This window comes from Hevea brasiliensis, chromosome 17, assembly GCF_030052815.1.
Source record: "Hevea brasiliensis isolate MT/VB/25A 57/8 chromosome 17, ASM3005281v1, whole genome shotgun sequence".
Lineage (NCBI taxonomy): Eukaryota > Viridiplantae > Streptophyta > Magnoliopsida > Malpighiales > Euphorbiaceae > Hevea > Hevea brasiliensis.
Genome location: NC_079509.1, coordinates 58,622,569 through 58,645,861, shown reverse-complemented (window position 1 = coordinate 58,645,861; position 23,293 = coordinate 58,622,569). Strand labels below are relative to the sequence as shown.

The 23,293-nt window shown below is 36.9% G+C and overlaps 1 protein-coding gene across 1 annotated transcript in view; it reads left to right on the top strand.

Moving 5' to 3' along the window:
* The first annotated feature begins 876 nt into the window (after positions 1-876).
* Positions 877-23,293, top strand: part of LOC110664175 (extra-large guanine nucleotide-binding protein 3) — a 31,159-nt gene continuing 8,742 nt past the window's right edge. The window contains exons 1-5 of the mRNA XM_058140255.1: positions 877-2,049; positions 2,156-2,293; positions 2,764-2,868; positions 2,962-3,147; positions 4,186-4,363. Coding sequence (XP_057996238.1) covers positions 1,045-2,049; positions 2,156-2,293; positions 2,764-2,868; positions 2,962-3,147; positions 4,186-4,363 — 1,612 coding nt within the window. The 5' untranslated portion in view covers positions 877-1,044. The remainder of the gene's footprint in view (positions 2,050-2,155; positions 2,294-2,763; positions 2,869-2,961; positions 3,148-4,185; positions 4,364-23,293) is intronic.

Here is a 23,293-nt window from a genome sequence, read left to right as displayed (position 1 = left end):
AATTAAAATTTATAAGTAAGCTTATATATATATAAAGTCTTTAATGTGTCTAAAAGTAAATGATAGGGATTTAATAAAAAATAATAATTATATGAGAGGTTGATTGGGAAAAAAGAAAAAAAAATGGAGGCCTAAAATTGGTTTTCCATTTTATTATAATTGTTTTTTTAGTAAAAAATTGAGAGAGTGATAATTTAAATTTGAATTTATTTAACGATGCTATTTGTCCAAAATGACATGATTCGGGCATTAGTTGAGCACCCTGGTGCTCATATTGATAGGAAAACTATTTTCCTAAACAAAATTTTGAAATATTTTCTTGACAGAGTTAGAATCCTAGTACAAGAAGATTTCCTAATTTAAAAAGACTCTAACAATAGACATCTAAGAGGTATCCAAAGATTAAATCCTATACCAACTAAAACTCCTAATTTAATAAGAGTCTATCAAATGTCTATATAGGAAAATTAAATCTTCATATTTAAATATTTTTTTCTCTAATTATTTTTATATTCTACTCTATTCATACTCATTAATAGTATCTAAATAAGTGAATAATGCTTTTAATTATTAGATCAAATAAAATTAAATTATTTTCATTATTTTTTAGCATGAAATTAAAAGTGAAAATTTAAATAACTACTTGATTGAATGAGTAATATACCATTATTTTGATCGTTACTTTAGGCGGATAGCACCAATTCTACGCAAACCCATTGGCTAACTTTAACTATTCCCTCTAATATTAAAATGCAACCCCCATTACCACGTCAAACTAACGGAATCACATTTTCTTTTGTCAATCTAATAGAATCACGTTCCGCATCATTTCAGTAACAATAAATCCCATGATCACGTCAAATCTAACGGAATCACATTACTCATCATTTCAATAACAATAAACACCGTCTAGTTCCAGCCTCAGCATGCGCCAACTCCCCTTTCTTCTTCTTCTTGACTATTTATTTTAATATTATTTTTTCCCTTCAATTTTCTCTCTTTTTCTCACTAGCCAAACGACTCATCTGCGCCTGAAAACTGCAAATGTCAACTACTGCTGCTGATGCAGAAGAAGATAACCCATGGGAGCAAGTATTGAGAAAGCTGTTGCCCGCAGGTGCACCTTTACCAGATGAAGACCACCTCGATTACTCCATCGCTGTCGAATATCAAGGCCCTCCTATTCCTTACCAAGTTCCTCGTGTTGATCCACTCAATCTTGATTCTCTCTCCGTTCGTACTTCTTCTCTAGTGTCCATCGCCGACGACAAGGATCTTTCTGTTCCCGTCGTTGCTCCGATCACTGGTGCTAAGATTTCCAAATTCAGTCGTTTAAGGAATTCATCTGTGAATGTTTTAGTTCAAGATTCGACTAGTTCGAGACCGCAAATTGAAAAGGCTGCTGTAAATGGAGAAAACGAGGAGGGAGAATCGGAACAAGTTGGTAATCGAAGAGAGGGAGAGGAAGACGAAGCGTTGGTTGGTAGAAATGAGGGAAAGCGTGTAAATGTAGTGAAATTCAATGCTCCAACTCCCGGGGATTCAGAAACGGAGGAGGATGGATATTCATCGACGCAATCGAGTGCGGCGGCTGATGCTTTGGGGCCAACTTCGGTGGTTCGAAAAGAGTCTAGGAAGAAAAGAGTGTGCAGTAGATGTGGGAAAAGGAATAGGTTGAAGGGGAGAGAGGCTTGTTTGGTGTGTGATGCCAGGTATTGTAGCAATTGCTTGCTTAAGGCCATGGGATCGATGCCTGAAGGGAGGAAGTGTGTTAGTTGCATTGGGCATCCCATAGATGAATTGAAAAGGTCTAGCTTGGGTAAATGTTCAAGGATTTTGTCCAAAGTGTGCAGTCCATTGGAGGTGAGGCAGATTATGAAGGCGGAGAAGGAGTGTGCAGCCAATCAGTTGAGGCCCGAGCAGTTAATTGTGAATGGGAGGCCACTGAGGCAAGAAGAATTGGCTGAGGTTTTAGGGTGTCGTAGCCCACCTCAGAATTTGAAGCCTGGAAAGTATTGGTACGATAAGGATTCAGGGCTATGGGGAAAGGTGATTGTTTTTAAGAAAAAAAAAAAAAGGAAGAAAGCGAACAAATTTTCCGGTTCAGAAATAATTTTGTTGTACATGTGTTAATAATTTATTTGTTGGATTTCAGGAGGGAAAAAAGCCTGATAGGATTATTAGTTCCAAACTTAATGTTGGTGGTAAGCTTCCGCTTGATGCTAGCAATGGAAACACAAAGGTTTACATAAATGGCCGTGAAATTACCAAGATTGAACTCAGAGTGTTGAAGGTATTTTGGTTTCTTTGTCCATGTATATCATTCAGTCATGATTATCCATCAATTAATGTTATATGACAGTAATTTTTGGTATCGGATAACTGGACACCTCAAATCTTTTTATTTGGAGAAAGTATTACAGCAAGGGGTAAGGGGTAGGCATGATCCCCAATCCCACATTTATTCTGTTCTCTTTCTTTTTTGAATTCAAGGTTTTTGGTGCTTCTTTTGTGATTTATTTCACTTGATTACATAATGCCAATGGAATTTTTAGGATTTTCTAGTTTTGATCCATAATGTCAAAGTATCAGACTTTGTGAAACTGATTATTTTAATATTTTAAATTCAATATCCTTGCATTTCTTCTATGAATGATATCTTTGTATTTGGGTGGTTACTTGTTACTTCATTTGTTTGGTTGAGCTCAGGGCCTCAGGATTATTACTATTATTATTATTTTTTCATATTGGCATTTATTTCAGCTGGCCAAGGTACAATGCCCTCGGGATACACATTTTTGGGTGTATGATGATGGATCTTATGAAGAAGAAGGCCAAAATAAGATAAAAGGAAATATATGGGGAAAGGTTCTTTCGTAGTCTTTGGATAGTATCTTTCTTTATTGTACTTGTATATGAATTTGAATTTTATACTGTTGGCATTTGACTTTTGGTAGGCAGGCATCAACTCGTTTCATCTGCTGGTTATTTTCACTGCCTGCGCCACCTGGAAATCCTTTTGTGCCAAAAGAAGATACAACAGCCTTTTCACTTAGGTCAGTGCCCGAGTATTTGGAACAAGGAAGGGTCCAGAAACTTCTGTTATTGGGGTTGGAAGGATCTGGAACCAGTACCATCTTCAAGCAGGTGTGCTCATTTCCCAGCTTTTTTCTTGGCTTCATTTCACAGATGTCAGAAGCTTTTATTCAATTTTATTAATTTTTTTTACTGTCATTATTATGGTAAATGTGGTAATTTTTGATGTCTGAAAATTTCCCTTCCTGTTTTATGATGTTGAGAATCTTTTATTTTCTTTTGCTTGCTTGAGGTTTCAGGCCAGTTCCATTGTAATTTGCTTAGCTTCTAAAGATATTGGTGTCAGATGGCTATTGATTAACTTTGAACCAGGGTTTTAAATATCGCTTGATATGTATTGTTTTGGATGATTTGCATTGGAAATTTAGGGAAATGATCCGATATTTATCAGTACCTATGTGTGAGTTGGAGATAACAGTGTTTCAGTGCTGAAGTTGGAATGGCCGCTACACAACATTTTGTTATATTTCACTTGAAATAGCCACTTGAAAAAAGCAAAAATTTTTCTCAGTTACAGGCTACCACTGACGGCTCTTCTCCTTTTTTCACTTACCTAACTAACTTTAAACAAGTTCCATCTTCTTCCTCCTCTTCAAATTCCTTTAAATTTTTTGTGGGTCTTCTTGAGAAGATTATATGTTGAATAAGATTAAGAATTCAACTACAAATCTTCCATTTGTTGTCCTGATCTTTAAGATTTCAGGCTTGCGTGGTGGTTTTGAAGTTACCTTGCCAGCTGATCACATTCCTTCATTATGTCACTTATCTTGTTGGCTGCTAACCATAATATATTAGAAGAGAAATGTGTCTTTTTTTCTGTTTAAGAAGAATTTATTCTCTCCATTAGCATCAACCATAATTAATATTTGGCTTTTTTTTTTCTTGTAATTGTCTTTAAAGTTAATGTGTTTGTATTATTTTTTATGCTGTTAGTGGTTCTAAAGAAATAAAATTTTCAACATCTATAAGTTTATCATGGAAATTATTTTTGTTTTCTTTCTTTTTTTGCATGACAACAATCATTTTACTTCCTTTATTGTCTATTCATGTTGTATTGACTACTACATATTTCTTCATCATAATGAACAGGCAAAGTTTTTATATGGTAACAAGTTCACTCCAGAGGAGTTGCAGAACATCAAGGTTATGATTCAAAGTAACATGTACAAATATCTTAGCATGTTACTTGAAGGACGAGAGAGATTTGAAGAGGAAGCTTTGCTGGAAAAGTTAACTACTGCAGTCAATGCTGAAGAATCTACTTCAGGTTTCAATGCTATATATTTCTTTCACCTTATTTTTTTCTCTCATTTTACTGTTTTTCTTTTTTGCTTTTTTTTTTTTTGAAAAAATGATTTTTGATTGGAGAAAGAGAAGTGCAAAGTAGATAATAAGTTATCTAAAGATTTATTCTCTCTTTTCCATTTCCATTCAAGAGTTCTTATGCATTAAGCTTCATCTCTCTTTTCTCCACGTGGACTCAACAAGGACCACGAATAACAAATGCTAAACACATTTAGAATGGAGAAGAATATTCATCAGTCGCCATTCTTTTTTACAAAGAAACCATCAAACTTGCTAATCTTTTCTCTTTCTTTTCATCTTTCCCCTTTTGTTTTCATGCCGGTCAACATTTAGCATAGCACAAAGAAACTTCCTGTTACATATTATAGGAAGAGGAGAAGAAATGTTAGAGGTGTTGGGAATTAATTGGGAGGGGACACAAGAGATTTTCCAATCTCAATTGGATTACACCAAGGATCAGTCATAAGCCCTTACCTTTTTACATTAGTTTTAGATGAACTGACGAAACATATACAAGAGAGTATTCCTTGATGCATAATGTTTGCGGATGATATTGTTCTGATAGATGAGACACGAGGAGTCAATAGAAAGCTAGAACTTTGGAGAAGTACTCTAGAGTCAAAAGGTTTTAAGTTAAGTAGAACGAAGACAGAATATATGCATTGCAAGTTCAGTGAATGTCAAACTGGTGATAGGGAAGGAGTTAGTTTGAATGGAGTGATACTGCCCCAAAGTAATCACTTTAAATATCTAGGCTCAGTCCTTCAAGTAGATGGGGGATGTGAGGAGGATGTTAGTCATAGGATTAAAGCCGGATGGTTAAAGTGGAGACGTGCCACGGGAGTTTTATGTGATCGTAAGATTCCCAATAAATTAAAAGGAAAATTTTACCGTACATCCATACGACCGGCTATGTTATATGGTAGTGAGTGTTGGGCACTGAAAGAGTCATATGCATCTAAGATAAGAGTTGCAGAGATGAGAATGTTAAGGTGGATGAGTGGCCATACTAGACTAGATAAAGTCCGTAATGAGAGTATTAGAAAAAAGGTAGGAGTGGTGCCAATTGAAGATAAGTTGAGAGCAGGGAGATTGAGGTGGTTTGGTCATGTGAAGCGTAGACATACGAAGGCTCCAGTTAGACAAGTAGAGCACATTAGGTTAGAGGATAGAAAGAAAAAAAGGGATAGACCTAAATTGACTTGGAGGAGAGTAGTACAACATGACCTAGAAGCATTACACATTTCTGAGGATTTAACCCAAAATCGTTCAGAGTGGAGAAAGCGAATCCATATAGCCGACCCCAAATTTTTGGGATAAAGGCTTAGTTGAGTTGAGTTGAGTTGAGTTGAAGACTGTTAGTTGAAATTGGAGGGAAATAACTGATTGTAGTTTTGGAGGGAAAATAATAGAATCAAGTATTATGTTACGGAAGTAGTTACTGATGATTGCTTATAAAGGGAGAAATGAGGGAGAAATGCTTGTATTCAGGATTCATTCAAGAGAATCAATAAAGAATGCTCTCTTTCCCTCTTAACTCTTTTCCTCTCTCTTTTCTCTTTCTCTTTCTCTTTCTCTTTCTCTTCTCATTCCATATTCTGATTTTTTTCTCTCATCCCAAACTCTCTTTCCTCTCTAAACCCTCTCAATTTTAGAGATAGCTACTGTAACTTTACAATTTGGTATCAGAGCCAGGTTCCGGGGTGGGCATTGCTGGATTTCTGATTCTTGGGTGTCGCAAGGATGACTAGATCAGGAGCAATTTCTCAAGATTCAACCAAGATCACTGAATTGGAAGATCAAGTTAGGGTTTTCCAAGAGGAAACAAGGAAGAAGCATGAGGAACTGTCGCAGCAAATGGCTATGGTTCTAGAAGAGTTAAGGGCCATGAGGAAAGACAATTCTGTTGAGAAAAACAAGGAAAACAATCGGGAAGAGTACACGGGATCTCTTGGTGGAAAGGGCATTCATGGAGGAGCTCCAAAGCGTAATTTGAATGGCGTGAAGGTGACGTGAAAGGTAAGGTATGTCCAAGATTTTAACCAAATTTAAGTTGATTACCTTTGAGAGGAAGGAACCTAGGGCTTGGGTAAGGAAGTGTATCAAATACTTTGAAGTGTATGGGGTTTCTAGTGATAAAAGAGTGGCGTTGGCTAGTTTATTTTTGGTAGATAAGGCAGATGCATGGTATCATAACTAGATTAGGAGTGATGGGGAACATTCTTGAAAAAATTTTGAAAGGGATTTGTGTGCAAGATTTGGTGAAGAGGGTCTTGAGGATGTAGTGGAAGAAATGATGAAGTTAAGGCAAGAAAATGGTGTGGAGGAGTTTCAAGATACGTTTGAAGATACCAGAATTAGATTGGAGAGGGTAATGCCTAATCTTGGAGAGACATATTTCATTTCTATCTTCATTGGAGGATTGAAAAAGGATATAAGGCCTGTGGTGAGAATGGACAAACCCTGTAACACCCCTCACCCGTCTACAGTATAGTCGAGCACGGCGTGCTACACGGCGTGCCGGAGCACCTAGTCTGTGATCAACTCATTTTCTGAACTCAATTTGATTTTTAAGAAGTCTTTTATGTATATTCATATCATGCTGATACTATTTTCATACTTTGATAAAATCAGTGTTTCAAAAATGGTAATAAAAATTTGGCAAGGTGCCGTCTGTATTTCGGACAAACTGTCCTTCCAAACCTGTTAAAAACAGTTCAATATGATAATATCAAAATCTCAACTATTTCACAGTCTCGATTTCTCAGTAAAGTCAATGGACTTTTACAGTTATTAAACAGTTCCATAATACAGTCCATAATAATTTAAAAATATTTAGAAAATCTCCATGTTATTTAATATGTACAAAATATTACAAACTTTAGAGCTTTCATAATATTACAAAATACAGAGCCGAATTTCAAAAATACAGGGCCGAATTTCAAAAATACAACAGAAGTACAAAATATAAGATATCTTAAGTCCTACCATCTATGCAATTCAGTGCAGATGACTCTGGACTCCTGTGCAGATCTGATGTCTCACCCGGTCGTAGGTCTGCTAGGCTTCTCAGCTGTGTCTCCAATACTTACGCGTTACAAAAGTAATGCGCTAAGCAATTTTGCGTAGTGGTGTCAAATATAAAAAAAATATACACTAAAATAAAGTAAATGAATTTATGACATCGGTATTCTTTACAATTGTTGATTCTACCTTTATTTGCTAACATTTCAATATTTGCTAATTTTGGTAGTGCTGTATGTCAGAAGACTGGATTTAGCCATTTGAATTTAATAGTACTTGAATTACTGCCCGTGTAGCCTATACACTGACTAGACTGGATAAACGGATATACTGGCACTGGGTACCTAGTACCTCGGGCCGTCACACCATCGGTCACAAAGTGTCTCCCGGTGTGCAACAGTGTTGATAAAAAGCCATATAGTCAATCTGGCGATAAGCCAAGTATAATAACACAATACGTATAGCCATAGGCTATTAAAGTCACAGTGCGACATAATAAGCCATAAAAACACAGTTCCATTCAAGAGTTCTTATGCATTAAGCTTCATCTCTCTTTTCTCCACGTGGACTCAACAAGGACCACGAATAACAAATGCTAAACACATTTAGAATGGAGAAGAATATTCATCAGTCGCCATTCTTTTTTACAAAGAAACCATCAAACTTGCTAAACGTTTCTCTTTCTTTTCATCTTTCCCCTTTTGTTTTCATGCCGGTCAACATTTAGCATAGCACAAAGAAACTTCCTGTTACATATTATAGGAAGAGGAGAAGAAATGTTAGAGGTGTTGGGAATTAATTGGGAGGGGACACAAGAGATTTTCCAATCTCAATTGGATTACACCAAGGATCAGTCATAAGCCCTTACCTTTTTACATTAGTTTTAGATGAACTGACGAAACATATACAAGAGAGTATTCCTTGATGCATAATGTTTGCGGATGATATTGTTCTGATAGATGAGACACGAGGAGTCAATAGAAAGCTAGAACTTTGGAGAAGTACTCTAGAGTCAAAAGGTTTTAAGTTAAGTAGAACGAAGACAGAATATATGCATTGCAAGTTCTGAAGGTCAAACTGGTGATAGGGAAGGAGTTAGTTTGAATGGAGTGATACTGCCCCAAAGTAATCACTTTAAATATCTAGGCTCAGTCCTTCAAGTAGATGGGGGATGTGAGGAGGATGTTAGTCATAGGATTAAAGCCGGATGGTTAAAGTGGAGACGTGCCACGGGAGTTTTATGTGATCGTAAGATTCCCAATAAATTGAAAGGAAAATTTTACCGCATGACCATACGACCAGGCTATGTTATATGGTAGTGAGTGTTGGGCACTGAAAGAGTCATATGCATCTAAGATAAGAGTTGCAGAGATGAGAATGTTAAGGTGGATGAGTGGCCATACTAGACTAGATAAAGTCCGTAATGAGAGTATTAGAAAAAAGGTAGGAGTGGTGCCAATTGAAGATAAGTTGAGAGCAGGGAGATTGAGGTGGTTTGGTCATGTGAAGCGTAGACATACGAAGGCTCCAGTTAGACAAGTAGAGCACATTAGTTTAGAGGATAGAAAGAAAAAAAGGGATAGACCTAAATTGACTTGGAGGAGAGTAGTACAACATGACCTAGAAGCATTACACATTTCTGAGGATTTAACCCAAAATCGTTCAGAGTGGAGAAAGCGAATCCATATAGCCGACCCCAAATTTTTGGGATAAAGGCTTAGTTGAGTTGAGTTGAGTTGAGTTGAAGACTGTTAGTTGAAATTGGAGGGAAATAACTGATTGTAGTTTTGGAGGGAAAAATAATAGAACTGTTATTATGTTACGGAAGTAGTTACTGATGATTGCTTATAAAGGGAGAAATGAGGGAGAAATGCTTGTATTCAGGATTCATTCAAGAGAATCAATAAAGAATGCTCTCTTTCCCTCTAACTCTTTTCCTCTCTCTTTTCTCTTTCTCTTTCTCTTTCTCTTTCTCTTCTCATTCCATATTCTGATTTTTTTCTCTCATCCCAAACTCTCTTTCCTCTCTAAACCCTCTCAATTTTAGAGATAGCTACTGTAACTTTACAATTTGGTATCAGAGCCAGGTTCCGGGGTGGGCATTGCTGGATTTACGATTCTTGGGTGTCGCAAGGATGACTAGATCAGAGCAATTTCTCAAGATTCAACCAAGATCACCGAATTGGAAGATCAAGTTAGGGTTTTCCAAGAGGAAACAAGGAAGAAGCATGAGGAACTATGCAGCAAATGGCTATGGTTCTAGAAGAGTTAAGGGCCATGAGGAAAGACAATTACATTGAGAAAAACAAGGAAAACAATCGGGAAGAGTACACGGGATCTCTTGGTGGAAAGGGCATTCATGGAGGAGCTCCAAAGCGAATTTGAATGGCGTGAAGGTGACGTAGTTAAGGTATGTCCAAGATTTTACCCAAATTTAAGTTGAGTACCTTTGAGAGGAAGGAACCTAGGGCTTGGGTAAGGAAGTGTATCAAATACTTTGAAGTGTATGGGGTTTCTAGTGATAAAAGAGTGGCGTTGGCTAGTTTATTTTTGGTAGATAAGGCAGATGCATGGTATCATAACTAGATTAGGAGTGATGGGGAACATTCTTGAAAAAATTTTGAAAGGGATTTGTGTGCAAGATTTGGTGAAGAGGGTCTTGAGGATGTAGTGGAAGAAATGATGAAGTTAAGGCAAGAAAATGGTGTGGAGGAGTTTCAAGATACGTTTGAAGATACCAGAATTAGATTGGAGAGGGTAATGCCTAATCTTGGAGAGACATATTTCATTTCTATCTTCATTGGAGGATTGAAAAAGGATATAAGGCCTGTGGTGAGAATGGACAAACCCTGTAACACCCCTCACCCGTCTACAGTATAGTCGAGCACGGCGTGCTACACGGCGTCTTGAGCACCTAGTCTGTGATCAACTCATTTTCTGAACTCAATTTGATTTTTAAGAAGTCTTTTATGTATATTCATATCATGCTGATACTATTTTCATACTTTGATAAAATCAGTGTTTCAAAAATGGTAATAAAAATTTGGCAAGGTGCCGTCTGTATTTCGGACAAACTGTCCTTCCAAACCTGTTAAAAACAGTTCAATATGATAATATCAAAATCTCAACTATTTCACAGTCTCGATTTCTCAGTAAAGTCAATGGACTTTTACAGTTATTAAACAGTTCCATAATACAGTCCATAATAATTTAAAAATATTTAGAAAATCTCCATGTTATTTAATATGTACAAAATATTACAAACTTTAGAGCTTTCATAATATTACAAAATACAGAGCCGAATTTCAAAAATACAGGGCCGAATTTCAAAAATACAACAGAAGTACAAAATATAAGATATCTTAAGTCCTACCATCTATGCAAGTCAGTGCAGATGACTCTGGACTCCTGTGCAGATCTGATGTCTCACCCGGTCGTAGGTCTGCTAGGCTTCTCAGCTGTGTCTCCAATACTTACGCGTTACAAAAGTAATGCGCTAAGCAATTTTGCGTAGTGGTGTCAAATATAAAAAAAATATACACTAAAATAAAGTAAATGAATTTATGACATCGGTATTCTTTACAATTGTTGATTCTACCTTTATTTGCTAACATTTCAATATTTGCTAATTTTGGTAGTGCTGTATGTCAGAAGACTGGATTTAGCCATTTGAATTTAATAGTACTTGAATTCTTGCGTGTAGCCTATACACTGACTAGACTGGATAAACGGATATACTGGCACTGGGTACCTAGTACCTCGGGCCGTCACACCATCGGTCACAAAGTGTCTCCCGGTGTGCAACAGTGTTGATAAAAAGCCATATAGTCAATCTGGCGATAAGCCAAGTATAATAACACAATACGTATAGCCATAGGCTATTAAAGTCACAGTGCGACATAATAAGCCATAAAAACACAGTTCCATTCAAGAGTTCTTATGCATTAAGCTTCATCTCTCTTTTCTCCACGTGGACTCAACAAGGACCACGAATAACAAATGCTAAACACATTTAGAATGGAGAAGAATATTCATCAGTCGCCATTCTTTTTTACAAAGAAACCATCAAACTTGCTAAACGTTTCTCTTTCTTTTCATCTTTCCCCTTTTGTTTTCATGCCGGTCAACATTTAGCATAGCACAAAGAAACTTCCTGTTACATATTATAGGAAGAGGAGAAGAAATGTTAGAGGTGTTGGGAATTAATTGGGAGGGGACACAAGAGATTTTCCAATCTCAATTGGATTACACCAAGGATCAGTCATAAGCCCTTACCTTTTTACATTAGTTTTAGATGAACTGACGAAACATATACAAGAGAGTATTCCTTGATGCATAATGTTTGCGGATGATATTGTTCTGATAGATGAGACACGAGGAGTCAATAGAAAGCTAGAACTTTGGAGAAGTACTCTAGAGTCAAAAGGTTTTAAGTTAAGTAGAACGAAGACAGAATATATGCATTGCAAGTTCAGTGAATGTCAAACTGGTGATAGGGAAGGAGTTAGTTTGAATGGAGTGATACTGCCCCAAAGTAATCACTTTAAATATCTAGGCTCAGTCCTTCAAGTAGATGGGGGATGTGAGGAGGATGTTAGTCATAGGATTAAAGCCGGATGGTTAAAGTGGAGACGTGCCACGGGAGTTTTATGTGATCGTAAGATTCCCAATAAATTAAAAGGAAAATTTTACCGTACATCCATACGATGGCTATGTTATATGGTAGTGAGTGTTGGGCCTTTGAAAGAGTCATATGCATCTAAGATAAGAGTTGCGAGAGATGAGAATGTTAAGGTAGATGAGTGGCTATACTAGACTATATAAAGTCCGTAATGAGAGTATTGGATAAAAGGTAGGAGTGGTGCCAATTGAAGATAAGTTGAGAGAAAGAAGATTGAGGTGGTTTGGTCATGTGAAGCGTAGACATACGGAGGCTCCAGTTAGACAAGTAGAGCATATTAGGTTAGATGATAGAAAGAAAAAAGAGATAGACCTAAATTGACTTGGAGGAGAGTAGTACAACATGACCTAGAAGCATTACACATTTCTGAGGATTTAACCCAAAATCGTTCAGAGTGGAGAAAGCGAATCCATATAGCCGACCCCAAATTTTTGGGATAAAGGCTTAGTTGAGTTGAGTTGAGTTGAGTTGAAGACTGTTAGTTGAAATTGGAGGGAAATAACTGATTGTAGTTTTGGAGGGAAAAATAATAGAACTGTTATTATGTTACGGAAGTAGTTACTGATGATTGCTTATAAAGGGAGAAATGAGGGAGAAATGCTTGTATTCAGGATTCATTCAAGAGAATCAATAAAGAATGCTCTCTTTCCCTCTTAACTCTTTTCCTCTCTCTTTTCTCTTTCTCTTTCTCTTTCTCTTTCTCTTCTCATTCCATATTCTGATTTTTTTCTCTCATCCCAAACTCTCTTTCCTCTCTAAACCCTCTCAATTTTAGAGATAGCTACTGTAACTTTACAATTTGGTATCAGAGCCGTGTTAAGGGTGGGCATTGCTGGATTTACGATTCTTGGGTGTCGCAAGGATGACTAGATCAGGAGCAATTTCTCAAGATTCAACCAAGATCACTGAATTGGAAGATCAAGTTAGGGTTTTCCAAGAGGAAACAAGGAAGAAGCATGAGGAACTGTCGCAGCAAATGGCTATGGTTCTAGAAGAGTTAAGGGCCATGAGGAAAGACAATTCTGTTGAGAAAAACAAGGAAAACAATCGGGAAGAGTACACGGGATCTCTTGGTGGAAAGGGCATTCATGGAGGAGCTCCAAAGCAGAATTTGAATGGCGATGAAGGTGACGTAGCGTAAGGTATGTCAAGATTTTACCCAAATTTAAGTTGATTACCTTTGAGAGGAAGGAACCTAGGGCTTGGGTAAGGAAGTGTATCAAATACTTTGAAGTGTATGGGGTTTCTAGTGATAAAAGAGTGGCGTTGGCTAGTTTATTTTTGGTAGATAAAGCGGATGCATGGTATCATTACTAGATTAGGAGTGATGGGGAACATTCTTGAAAAAATTTTGAAAGGGATTTGTGTGCAAGATTTGGTGAAGAGGGTCTTGAGGATGTAGTGGAAGAAATGATGAAGTTAAGGCAAGAAAATGGTGTGGAGGAGTTTCAAGATACGTTTGAAGATACCAGAATTAGATTGGAGAGGGTAATGCCTAATCTTGGAGAGACATATTTCATTTCTATCTTCATTGGAGGATTGAAAAAGGATATAAGGCCTGTGGTGAGAATGGACAAACCCTGTAACACCCCTCACCCGTCTACAGTATAGTCGAGCACGGCGTGCTACACGGCGTGTCGGAGCACCTAGTCTGTGATCAACTCATTTTCTGAACTCAATTTGATTTTTAAGAAGTCTTTTATGTATATTCATATCATGCTGATACTATTTTCATACTTTGATAAAATCGTGTTTCAAAAATGGTAATAAAAATTTGGCAAGGTGTAATGCGTATTTGGACAAAATTGTCCTTCCAAACTGTTAAAAAGCAGTTCAATATGATAATATCAAAATCTCAACTATTTCACGATCTCGATTTCTCGGTAAAGTCAATGGACTTTTACGGTTATTAACATGATTCCATAATACTGATCCATAATAATTTAAAAATATTTAGAAAATCTCCATGTTATTTAATATGTACAAAATATTACAAACTTTAGAGCTTTCATAATATTACAAAATCTGAGCAATTTCAAAAATCAGGCGAATTTCAAAAATACAATGAAGTACAAAATATAAGATATCTTAAGTCCTACCATCTATGCAATTCGGTCTGCAGATGACTGGACTCTGTGCGATCGATGTCTCACCCGGTCGTATGCGCTAGGCTTCTCATTTGTGTCTCCAATACTTACAGCGTTACAAAAGTAATGCGCTAAGCAATTTTGCGTAGTGGTGTCAAATATAAAAAAAATATACACTAAAATAAAGTAAATGAATTTATGAAATCGGTATTCTTTACAATTGTTGATTCTACCTTTATTTGCTAACATTTCAATATTTGCTAATTTTGGTAGTCTTTGTATGTCGAAAATGGATTTAGCCATTTGAATTTAATAGTACTTGAATTACTGCCCGTGTAGCCTATACACTGACTAGACTGGATAAACGGATATACTGGCACTGGGTACCTAGTACCTCGGGCCGTCACACCATCGGTCACAAAGTGTCTCCCGGTGTGCAACAGTGTTGATAAAAAGCCATATAGTCAATCTGGCGATAAGCCAAGTATAATAACACAATACGTATAGCCATAGGCTATTAAAGTCACAGTGCGACATAATAAGCCATAAAAACACAGTTCCATTCAAGAGTTCTTATGCATTAAGCTTCATCTCTCTTTTCTCCACGTGGACTCAACAAGGACCACGAATAACAAATGCTAAACACATTTAGAATGGAGAAGAATATTCATCAGTCGCCATTCTTTTTTACAAAGAAACCATCAAACTTGCTAAACGTTTCTCTTTCTTTTCATCTTTCCCCTTTTGTTTTCATGCCGGTCAACATTTAGCATAGCACAAAGAAACTTCCTGTTACATATTATAGGAAGAGGAGAAGAAATGTTAGAGGTGTTGGGAATTAATTGGGAGGGGACACAAGAGATTTTCCAATCTCAATTGGATTACACCAAGGATCAGTCATAAGCCCTTACCTTTTTACATTAGTTTTAGATGAACTGACGAAACATATACAAGAGAGTATTCCTTGATGCATAATGTTTGCGGATGATATTGTTCTGATAGATGAGACACGAGGAGTCAATAGAAAGCTAGAACTTTGGAGAAGTACTCTAGAGTCAAAAGGTTTTAAGTTAAGTAGAACGAAGACAGAATATATGCATTGCAAGTTCAGTGAAGGTCAAACTGGTGATAGGGAAGGAGTTAGTTTGAATGAAGTGATATTGCCCAAAGTAATCACTTTAAATATCTAGGCTCAGTCCTTCAAGTAGATGGGGGATGTGAGGAGGATGTTAGTCATAGGATTAAAGCCGGATGGTTAAAGTGGAGACGTGCCACGGGAGTTTTATGTGATCGTAAGATTCCCAATAAATTGAAAGGAAAATTTTACCGTACAGCCATACGACCGGCTATGTTATATGGTAGTGAGTGTTGGGCACTGAAAGAGTCATATGCATCTAAGATAAGAGTTGCAGAGATGAGAATGTTAAGGTGGATGAGTGGCCATACTAGACTAGATAAAGTCCGTAATGAGAGTATTAGAAAAAAGGTAGGAGTGGTGCCAATTGAAGATAAGTTGAGAGCAGGGAGATTGAGGTGGTTTGGTCATGTGAAGCGTAGACATACGAAGGCTCAGTTAGACAAGTAGAGCACATTAGTTTAGAGGATAGAAAGAAAAATTGATAGACCTAAATTGACTTGGAGGAGAGTAGTACAACATGACCTAGAAGCATTACACATTTCTGAGGATTTAACCCAAAATCGTTCAGAGTGGAGAAAGCGAATCCATATAGCCGACCCCAAATTTTTGGGATAAAGGCTTAGTTGAGTTGAGTTGAGTTGAGTTGAAGACTGTTAGTTGAAATTGGAGGGAAATAACTGATTGTAGTTTTGGAGGGAAAATAATAGAAGCATTATTATGTTACTAAGTAGTTCACGATGATTGCTTATATAGGGAGACATGAGGGAGAAATGCTTGTATTCAGGATTCATTCAAGAGAATCAATAAAGAATGCTCTCTTTCCCTCTAACTCTTTTCCTCTCTCTTTTCTCTTTCTCTTTCTCTTTCTCTTTCTCTTCTCATTCCATATTCTGATTTTTTTCTCTCATCCCAAACTCTCTTTCCTCTCTAAACCCTCTCAATTTTAGAGATAGCTACTGTAACTTTACAATTTGGTATCAGAGCCAGGTTCCGGGGTGGGCATTGCTGGATTTCTGATTCTTGGGTGTCGCAAGGATGACTAGATCAGGAGCAATTTCTCAAGATTCAACCAAGATCACTGAATTGGAAGATCAAGTTAGGGTTTTCCAAGAGGAAACAAGGAAGAAGCATGAGGAACTGTCGCAGCAAATGGCTATGGTTCTAGAAGAGTTAAGGGCCATGAGGAAAGACAATTCTGTTGAGAAAAACAAGGAAAACAATCGGGAAGAGTACACGGGATCTCTTGGTGGAAAGGGCATTCATGGAGGAGCTCCAAAGCAGAATTTGAATGGCAGTGAAGGTGACGTAGCAGAAGGTATGTCCAAGATTTTACCCAAATTTAAGTTGATTACCTTTGAGAGGAAGGAACCTAGGGCTTGGGTAAGGAAGTGTATCAAATACTTTGAAGTGTATGGGGTTTCTAGTGATAAAAGAGTGGCGTTGGCTAGTTTATTTTTGGTAGATAAGGCAGATGCATGGTATCATAACTAGATTAGGAGTGATGGGGAACATTCTTGAAAAAATTTTGAAAGGGATTTGTGTGCAAGATTTGGTGAAGAGGGTCTTGAGGATGTAGTGGAAGAAATGATGAAGTTAAGGCAAGAAAATGGTGTGGAGGAGTTTCAAGATACGTTTGAAGATACCAGAATTAGATTGGAGAGGGTAATGCCTAATCTTGGAGAGACATATTTCATTTCTATCTTCATTGGAGGATTGAAAAAGGATATAAGGCCTGTGGTGAGAATGGACAAACCCTGTAACACCCCTCACCCGTCTACAGTATAGTCGAGCACGGCGTGCTACACGGCGTGCCGGAGCACCTAGTCTGTGATCAACTCATTTTCTGAACTCAATTTGATTTTTAAGAAGTCTTTTATGTATATTCATATCATGCTGATACTATTTTCATACTTTGATAAAATCAGTGTTTCAAAAATGGTAATAAAAATTTGGCAAGGTGTCGTCGTATTTCGGACAAATGTCCTTCCAAACTGTTAAAAAGCAGTTCAATATGATAATATCAAAATCTCAACTATTTCACCTCGATTTCTCAAGAAAGTCAATGGACTTTTCTGATTATTAAACGATTCCATAATACTGATCCATAATAATTTAAAAATATTTAGAAAATCTCCATGTTATTTAATATGTACAAAATATTACAAACTTTAGAGCTTTCATAATATTACAAAATACAGAGCCGAATTTCAAAAATACAGGGCCGAATTTCAAAAATACAACAGAAGTACAAAATATAAGATATCTTAAGTCCTACCATCTATGCAATTCAGTGCAGATGACTCTGGACTCCTGTGCAGATCTGATGTCTCACCCGGTCGTAGGTCTGCTAGGCTTCTCAGCTGTGTCTCCAATACTTACGCGTTACAAAAGTAATGCGCTAAGCAATTTTGCGTAGTGGTGTCAAATATAAAAAAAATATACACTAAAATAAAGTAAATGAATTTATGACATCGGTATTCTTTACAATTGTTGATTCTACCTTTATTTGCTAACATTTCAATATTTGCTAATTTTGGTAGTCTTTGTATGTCGAAAAGGATTTAGCCATTTGAATTTAATAGTACTTGAATTACTGCCCGTGTAGCCTATACACTGACTAGACTGGATAAACGGATATACTGGCACTGGGTACCTAGTACCTCGGGCCGTCACACCATCGGTCACAAAGTGTCTCCCGGTGTGCAACAGTGTTGATAAAAAGCCATATAGTCAATCTGGCGATAAGCCAAGTATAATAACACAATACGTATAGCCATAGGCTATTAAAGTCACAGTGCGACATAATAAGCCATAAAAACACAGTTCCATTCAAGAGTTCTTATGCATTAAGCTTCATCTCTCTTTTCTCCACGTGGACTCAACAAGGACCACGAATAACAAATGCTAAACACATTTAGAATGGAGAAGAATATTCATCAGTCGCCATTCTTTTTTACAAAGAAACCATCAAACTTGCTAAACGTTTCTCTTTCTTTTCATCTTTCCCCTTTTGTTTTCATGCCGGTCAACATTTAGCATAGCACAAAGAAACTTCCTGTTACATATTATAGGAAGAGGAGAAGAAATGTTAGAGGTGTTGGGAATTAATTGGGAGGGGACACAAGAGATTTTCCAATCTCAATTGGATTACACCAAGGATCAGTCATAAGCCCTTACCTTTTTACATTAGTTTTAGATGAACTGACGAAACATATACAAGAGAGTATTCCTTGATGCATAATGTTTGCGGATGATATTGTTCTGATAGATGAGACACGAGGAGTCAATAGAAAGCTAGAACTTTGGAGAAGTACTCTAGAGTCAAAAGGTTTTAAGTTAAGTAGAACGAAGACAGAATATATGCATTGCAAGTTCAGTGAAGGTCAAACTGGTGATAGGGAAGGAGTTAGTTTGAATGGAGTGATACTGCCCCAAAGTAATCACTTTAAATATCTAGGCTCAGTCCTTCAAGTAGATGGGGGATGTGAGGAGGATGTTAGTCATAGGATTAAAGCCGGATGGTTAAAGTGGAGACGTGCCACGGGAGTTTTATGTGATCGTAAGATTCCCAATAAATTGAAAGGAAAATTTTACCGTACAGCCATACGACCGGCTATGTTATATGGTAGTGAGTGTTGGGCACTGAAAGAGTCATATGCATCTAAGATAAGAGTTGCAGAGATGAGAATGTTAAGGTGGATGAGTGGCCATACTAGACTAGATAAAGTCCGTAATGAGAGTATTAGAAAAAAGGTAGGAGTGGTGCCAATTGAAGATAAGTTGAGAGCAGGGAGATTGAGGTGGTTTGGTCATGTGAAGCGTAGACATACGAAGGCTCCAGTTAGACAAGTAGAGCACATTAGGTTAGAGGATAGAAAGAAAAAAAGGGATAGACCTAAATTGACTTGGAGGAGAGTAGTACAACATGACCTAGAAGCATTACACATTTCTGAGGATTTAACCCAAAATCGTTCAGAGTGGAGAAAGCGAATCCATATAGCCGACCCCAAATTTTTGGGATAAAGGCTTAGTTGAGTTGAGTTGAGTTGAGTTGAAGACTGTTAGTTGAAATTGGAGGGAAATAACTGATTGTAGTTTTGGAGGGAAAAATAATAGAACTGTTATTATGTTACGGAAGTAGTTACTGATGATTGCTTATAAAGGGAGAAATGAGGGAGAAATGCTTGTATTCAGGATTCATTCAAGAGAATCAATAAAGAATGCTCTCTTTCCCTCTAACTCTTTTCCTCTCTCTTTTCTCTTTCTCTTTCTCTTTCTCTTTCTCTTCTCATTCCATATTCTGATTTTTTTCTCTCATCCCAAACTCTCTTTCCTCTCTAAACCCTCTCAATTTTAGAGATAGCTACTGTAACTTTACAATTTGGTATCAGAGCCAGGTTCCGGGGTGGGCATTGCTGGATTTCTGATTCTTGGGTGTCGCAAGGATGACTAGATCAGGAGCAATTTCTCAAGATTCAACCAAGATCACTGAATTGGAAGATCAAGTTAGGGTTTTCCAAGAGGAAACAAGGAAGAAGCATGAGGAACTGTCGCAGCAAATGGCTATGGTTCTAGAAGAGTTAAGGGCCATGAGGAAAGACAATTCTGTTGAGAAAAACAAGGAAAACAATCGGGAAGAGTACACGGGATCTCTTGGTGGAAAGGGCATTCATGGAGGAGCTCCAAAGCAGAATTTGAATGGCAGTGAAGGTGACGTAGCAGAAGGTATGTCCAAGATTTTACCCAAATTTAAGTTGATTACCTTTGAGAGGAAGGAACCTAGGGCTTGGGTAAGGAAGTGTATCAAATACTTTGAAGTGTATGGGGTTTCTAGTGATAAAAGAGTGGCGTTGGCTAGTTTATTTTTGGTAGATAAGGCAGATGCATGGTATCATAACTAGATTAGGAGTGATGGGGAACATTCTTGAAAAAATTTTGAAAGGGATTTGTGTGCAAGATTTGGTGAAGAGGGTCTTGAGGATGTAGTGGAAGAAATGATGAAGTTAAGGCAAGAAAATGGTGTGGAGGAGTTTCAAGATACGTTTGAAGATACTGAATTAGATTGGAGAGGGTAATGCCTAATCTTGGAGAGACATATTTCATTTCTATCTTCATTGGAGGATTGAAAAAGGATATAAGGCTGTGGTGAGAATGGACAAACCACCTGTAACACTCCTTACCCGTCTACAGTGTAGTCAAGCAAGGCGTGTTACACGGCGTACCGGAGCACCTAGTCTGTGATTAACTCATTTCCTGAACTCAATTTGATTTTTAAGAAGTCTTTTATGTATATTCATATCATGCTGATACTATTTTTATACTTTGATAAAATCAGTGTTTCAAAAATAGTAATAAAAATTTGGCAAGATGCCATCTGTATTTCGGACAAATTGTCCTTCCAAACCTGTTAAAAACAGTTCAATATGATAATATCAAAATCTCAAATATTTCACAGTATCGATTTCTCAGTAAAGTCAATGGACTTTTACAGTTATTAAACAGTTCCATAATACAGTCCATAATAATTTAAAAATATTTATAAAATCTCCATGTTATTTAATATGTACAAAATATTACAAACTTTAGAGCTTTCATAATATTACAAAATACTGAGCAATTTCAAAAATACGGGCGAATTTCAAAAATACAATGAAGTACAAAATATAATATATATTAAGTCCTACCATCTATGCTATTCAGTGCAGATGACTCGACTCTGTGCGGTCGATGTCTCACCCGGTCGTAGGTCTGCTAGGCTTCTCAGCTGTGTCTCCAATACTTACGCGTTACAAAAGTAATGCGCTAAGCAATTTTGCTTAGTGGTGTCAAATATAAAAAAAATATACACTAAAATAAAGTAAATGAATTTATGACATCGGTATTCTTTACAATTGTTGATTCTACCTTTATTTGCTAACATTTCAATATTTGGATTTAGCCATTTGAATTTAATAGTACTTGAATTACTGCCCGTGTAGCCTATACACTGATTAGACTGGATAAACGGATATACTGGCACTGGGTACCTAGTACCTCGGGCCGTCACACCATCGGTCACAAAGTGTCTCCCGGTGTGCAACAGTGTTGATAAAAAGCCATATAGTCAATCTGGCGATAAGCCAAGTATAATAACACAATACGTATAGCCATAGGCTATTAAAGTCACAGTGCGACATAATAAGCCATAAAAACACAGTATGGCGTAAAGCAATTTACAGAACAGCTGTCAGAATCCTATTGGCATGCCAACCTATCCAAACTAGTCAACTAGGCAAACTATGACACATTATAAATTAATTGTTTAATTCTTCAATTTTTAGAGTTTAATAGCTATTATGTAATTCATAAGTCAATGCATATATTGACCTTTTTATGTGCTATGGATAAATTGATTCTAGCATCAACATGTCATAAATTGTAATTCAATATGCTGCCAATATAGTGCAATTTACCATTTTTACAAGTTGACATTCATTGCCAATTGCTTCAAGTATCATTGTATGTAAATGTCAAAATTCTCAATTTTTGTGTGCTAGATTGGTCTAGCTTAAAATCCTATTTCTCTTGGTTTTTAACTTCTGGTCAAAGAAGCAAAATTGTAGCTCTATGTCTTATTGCACTTGGGGCAAAATTTCAAGTCATTCTGAGTTGTATAAACCAAGATATGGTCAATTTACTAAAACTGGACAGATTGCACCTTTAGTGCAAAATTTGGTCAATTTTAGGTTACTTTTAGTTCTGGCAGTTTTGGTACATGAACTTGTGCAAGCTATTTGACTTGGTTCTGACCATTTCTGGGCTTGGGTGTCTTCATAAGAATTGTAGCTCTATAAATTTCAGGTTAATTGGACCTGTTTTGAGTGAGTTATGGATCTCCTAATGATTACTGTTCATATGGTCAAAAATCTGGGTTGCAAGGTTGCCATTCCGGATTTGGTCATTTTTAAGGTCAGTTTCTAGGCAGAATTTTGATAACATTTCTACATGAAAGTTGGCCTATTTGGTGTCTATTTTCACTCCCCATTGGCCTCATACCAATTGGGTTCACAATTTTGCACTTATAACCTAATTTAGGTACTGCCATCAATACAGAACCTGCACAAGACACTTACACTTCCAATTTGACATTCCTTCTCCTCCTCATTACTTCATTATTCATGCATAGCACTTCTACAAATATTAAACACAATTCCAGCAAGCAATTTTGGGCAGAACATTTAAGTGCTCAATGCACACAATTTACCATTAAAGTCCAACATTCAATTCCACCGAAATATAACATGCCTCAACACCAATATTTCACATATACATCTATGACAACTACACTTGCTGCCCAATATTTAAGACCATCACATTTCATCTATAATTCACATAAACTCACATACAAAGTCATGGTTTATTAGGCTGCTAAACATGACAGTTTACCAAAGTATCAAGACTCATTTTCAAACCCTTAATTCAAGCACTAATATGCACATTATTGGATATTAACTTACTACAACTTCTATTTGAGTTAATCAACCTTAATTTCCATCCATTATAGGTAAGAAAAACTCAAACACTACAAACCTTTATGGCTGCCGAAAATGACTCAATTCCAATACTCAACATTTCTACATATTTTCTTCACCAAACAACATCCCTTGCTCAAGCATCACTTTCACTAAAGAAAGGAAGAGAATTGGACACTTACTTCTTTTTGTAGTTTGCTCAAACCTCACTAAACTTCATCTTTTTTTTGCTACCAATGTCTTCCCCAAGCTGAGTATGCAAGGTTTAATGAAGGAACCAAGTGAAAAGAGTGGCTAGATCAAGGTTGCATGGGGGAAGAGCTCATTCGGCCATGGAGTCTTTCATGGAGAACCAAGTCGGCTGGTTTGTTCTTGAGGTTGAAGATGACCCATTTCTGCCCACTAATTGTTATTTTATGTCTCTTATAATGTAGTTAGTGGAGCACTAAAT